The 3,228-nt window shown below is 46.1% G+C and overlaps 1 protein-coding gene across 1 annotated transcript; it reads right to left on the bottom strand.

Annotated features, from left to right (window-relative positions):
• Nucleotides 1-1,065: 1,065 nt before the first annotated feature.
• Nucleotides 1,066-2,481, bottom strand: LOC147897125 (uncharacterized). Its single transcript, XM_087381822.1, has one exon. It carries the CDS (start codon nucleotides 1,864-1,866, stop codon nucleotides 1,465-1,467), a length of 402 nt encoding a protein of 133 aa, XP_087237948.1. The 5' UTR covers nucleotides 1,867-2,481; the 3' UTR covers nucleotides 1,066-1,464.
• Nucleotides 2,482-3,228: the final 747 nt, after the last annotated feature.

The following is a 3,228-nucleotide window of genomic DNA, read 5'->3' as shown; positions in this document are numbered from 1 at the left end:
TCAGGCAAGATATCCATGTGCAAAAAAGCCCTGAACCTCACCAAAAATGGCTACACCCAAGCAACATCTTAGCAACATTGACTCGAAAAGCAAAGCATCTCTTCTATCACTTTGTCAAATGGCAATCAAATACAAATGGATGCATTTTACACACACACATGTTGCTTTGGTAGTAGGAATGATCCTAATCCCTACTTTATATGAGCTTTATATACACAACCTTCCTACTACATTCACGATAGGTAGTGCCCATTGCATTTACAACAATTCGAACCTTAGTACCAGGAGGGGCAAGTGTTGTTATATTGTAGACTCAGTGGTTCCACTATGGGTACTATCCACTGCATTCACAACAGGCACTACCCAACTGCATTTACAATAATTCACACCTTATTATCAGAAGGAACATCTGTTGTTACATCGTAGTGGTCCTATTTGACATCTTTTATCTTTACAAATCCTCGTACATCATCAGTTGCATCTTCATCAACCTGACTCCTCGACTCTTCTTCGGATTCTAGCTTTTTTTTTTCTTGTGCAACACTGTGGTAGCTGGGGTTCTCTCCACCTCACCTTGTCATGTAGCACTACCTCACATGTCTTATAATGCCGTTTGTGGGGTATTCTAATACATAACATTGATAAGTGGGTATATGCTATTTCCCATGTTGCCTAGTCCTTCACCCATTCGCTCTTGGGTTGGAAGTTTGGCTTCTTCCCTTTGCCCTTGGATCAAATCATTCGCCTTTGAATCCCCGAAATGTCAATTTCGGGCTTAAGTACATCTCTCTCTCTCTCTCTCTCTCTCTCTCTCTCTCTCTCTCTCTCTCTCTCACACACACACACACTTACTTTTTTGTGTCTAAAAAAGCATGTGCATAAGCACACATGCACGCACACACATACACACACAACCTAAGCTAGAGTATTGAGCCATGTATGCCATTTGTACTGCAAAGGCCAAAATAATGGAGAAATTACTCTCTTGCAATGCACGTAATTCTTTTAAAGATACTTGCATAAAATAGTTATTTGGGCAATTTCCAAAAGCAAGTCATACTACCGTACAAGGGAATGTACAAGTAGATTCAAAAGAGTCAAAACACAATACAACAAGGGAGTGTACAAGTAGATTCTAATTTCTAGCTAGTTTAGACATCGAAGAAGAGATGTGCAAGAGTCGATGAAGCACAACCTCGTATTATACGTGGGAGCACTCCTCATCTTGAGTAAAGCTCTAATCTTCCTTCAGCTTTAATCTTCCTTCTTTGAAAAAAAAAAAAAGCTCTAATCTTCCATGGGCTTGGAATAATGAAATGATACAAAGAACTAAAGCTTCCTATGAGATAGAACAAAGCCAGAAAATTGAGGACTAACCCTCTCTGCCGAGTTTCTGCTGCTCCGTGGTTTGTAAACTCGATTCTTTTGCATCGTGAGTTCTTTACGCGTGAATGCCTTCTTCAATCAGAGCACCCTCGGTGATTTCATGGCTCTGTCCTTCAACCGATTCCCTTGCTCGTCGTAGAGAACAAGCCCAGAGAATGTTGGAGGCTGGCATCTCTCTCCCATGAGTATGGTGCGCTGCCACACTGGGGGATGGTGTTGACCTTGCTCCTGTCCAGCTTGCTCTGGCCTCTCTGTCCCCTTCGAAGCTTCCTTGGCCGTTGATTGATTCTTGGATTGTTTCGATGGAGAATTGTCTCCATCGCTTGACATCTTGTCCCCTATACGCTTACGTCTAGAAGTCATAGTGCACAAACCCACAATCATTACTGTGGCGCACAAACCCATTAAAAATCCGCAGAATGCAGCCAGAGTAGTGCCATAGGTAGATACAGAGAGTGACGTTGTGAGCCATCGGGCCATGGTTGTTTGTAAACAACAAACAATTTGTTGCAATAGGCAAGACCCGTATGGAATTTTGAGTAGTGAGAACTAGTTGAAAAGAAAGCTCAAAGTCTGGAATTTTGAGTAGTGAGGACTATTTAGAAACAAAGCTCAAAGGTTTTGAAACGCAAAACAGACTTAGAAACGCGGCGCAGGAGGCGGCTCAGGACGGGTACGATGAAGAGAATTGGACAATAAACGACATGGGATAGCTCAATGGCTCAAATCTTTCCAACTTCTTTGCTAGCTCTCCTAATTTGCAACGATGGTGCAAGGAGCGGAAGCGGATTCTGGATGGACTCGAAAGGAGTAGAGGAGAGCTAGAGAAGGGGCTGCCAGGAAGCAAGTAACGACGCATTCGACTATAAAGAAGCTTGTGAATTTGGACTTGCTGGCAGGACGTGTCATGCGGTGAAACGCGTTCTCGGAATGAGCCCAGGATCCGCGTGCGCGACACCACCGCTTGGGGGCGAGCAATCCGTTCAGCTGCAGGGCCTGCCTCTAGCTTTGGAAACTGGGGAGCAGCTGTTCATAGCTCACAGCTGGTCTTGTGAAACCGGACTGATGGACAATCCACATTCTTAGGGAGGGTGAGAAACTACGTCGAAGCATTTGTTGAAAGAGCGACTGCCAGAAAAGGCTTGGCAGTCCAGTCTGTAAATTGTCGAGCGTGATCTCGCCATGACTCATGGGGCAGCTTTCCAGCGGTGCGCACCGGTGCGCACCAAGCAAGCACTTCTTATAAGCAATAGAGATATATATGCCGCTCTCTCTATCGTCATCATTGTTGTTATACAAGATGAAATGATGACGCCTCGCTGGGGCGCAGAATTGGTCAACTTGGCTCGCGTGCTTGCATGGCTAATTCCTTGATATGTGGCACAGCCTCCCGAGTCCACCATGGGGATTCGGCCCTCTTAGAGGGCCTCGCTGAGGCTGGGGTGATCGTTTCAAAGGGAAGAATGTCCCCGCGTGCTGATGAGTTGGAGGCAATAGCTGAGGCTGGGGTGATCGTTTCAAAGGGAAGAATGTCCCCGCGTGCTCGGGTTGATGAGTTGGAGGCAATAGCCAACCGGTTGCACGTCCTGGAACTTGCTTTGCAGGTCTCCAGCACTTGGGAATGAAGGCCGTTCTTGGTAGTTTCAGAGAATGATACTCTATTCTACAATTCGGCTGGAATCTCGAAAATCCAGGCAGCCAGGGTAGCAGTCTGCTGCCAGGAAAGCGGCATCACTCAACGTTTTACAAGCGAGGGGCTACAAAAGGATCCTACTAGTAGGGCTCCCCAAGCACCACTGGCTGGTGCGCGGAGGCCCTCTTAGGGGAGTTCATACCACCCAC

The sequence above is a fragment of the Dipteris shenzhenensis genome, chromosome 11 (genome assembly GCF_047967505.1).
Source record: "Dipteris shenzhenensis isolate YYH24624 ecotype China chromosome 11, Dip_SZ_1.0, whole genome shotgun sequence".
NCBI lineage: Eukaryota > Viridiplantae > Streptophyta > Polypodiopsida > Gleicheniales > Dipteridaceae > Dipteris > Dipteris shenzhenensis.
The sequence above is the reverse complement of the archived record's forward strand: the minus strand, read 5'-3'. Positions and strand labels throughout refer to the sequence as shown.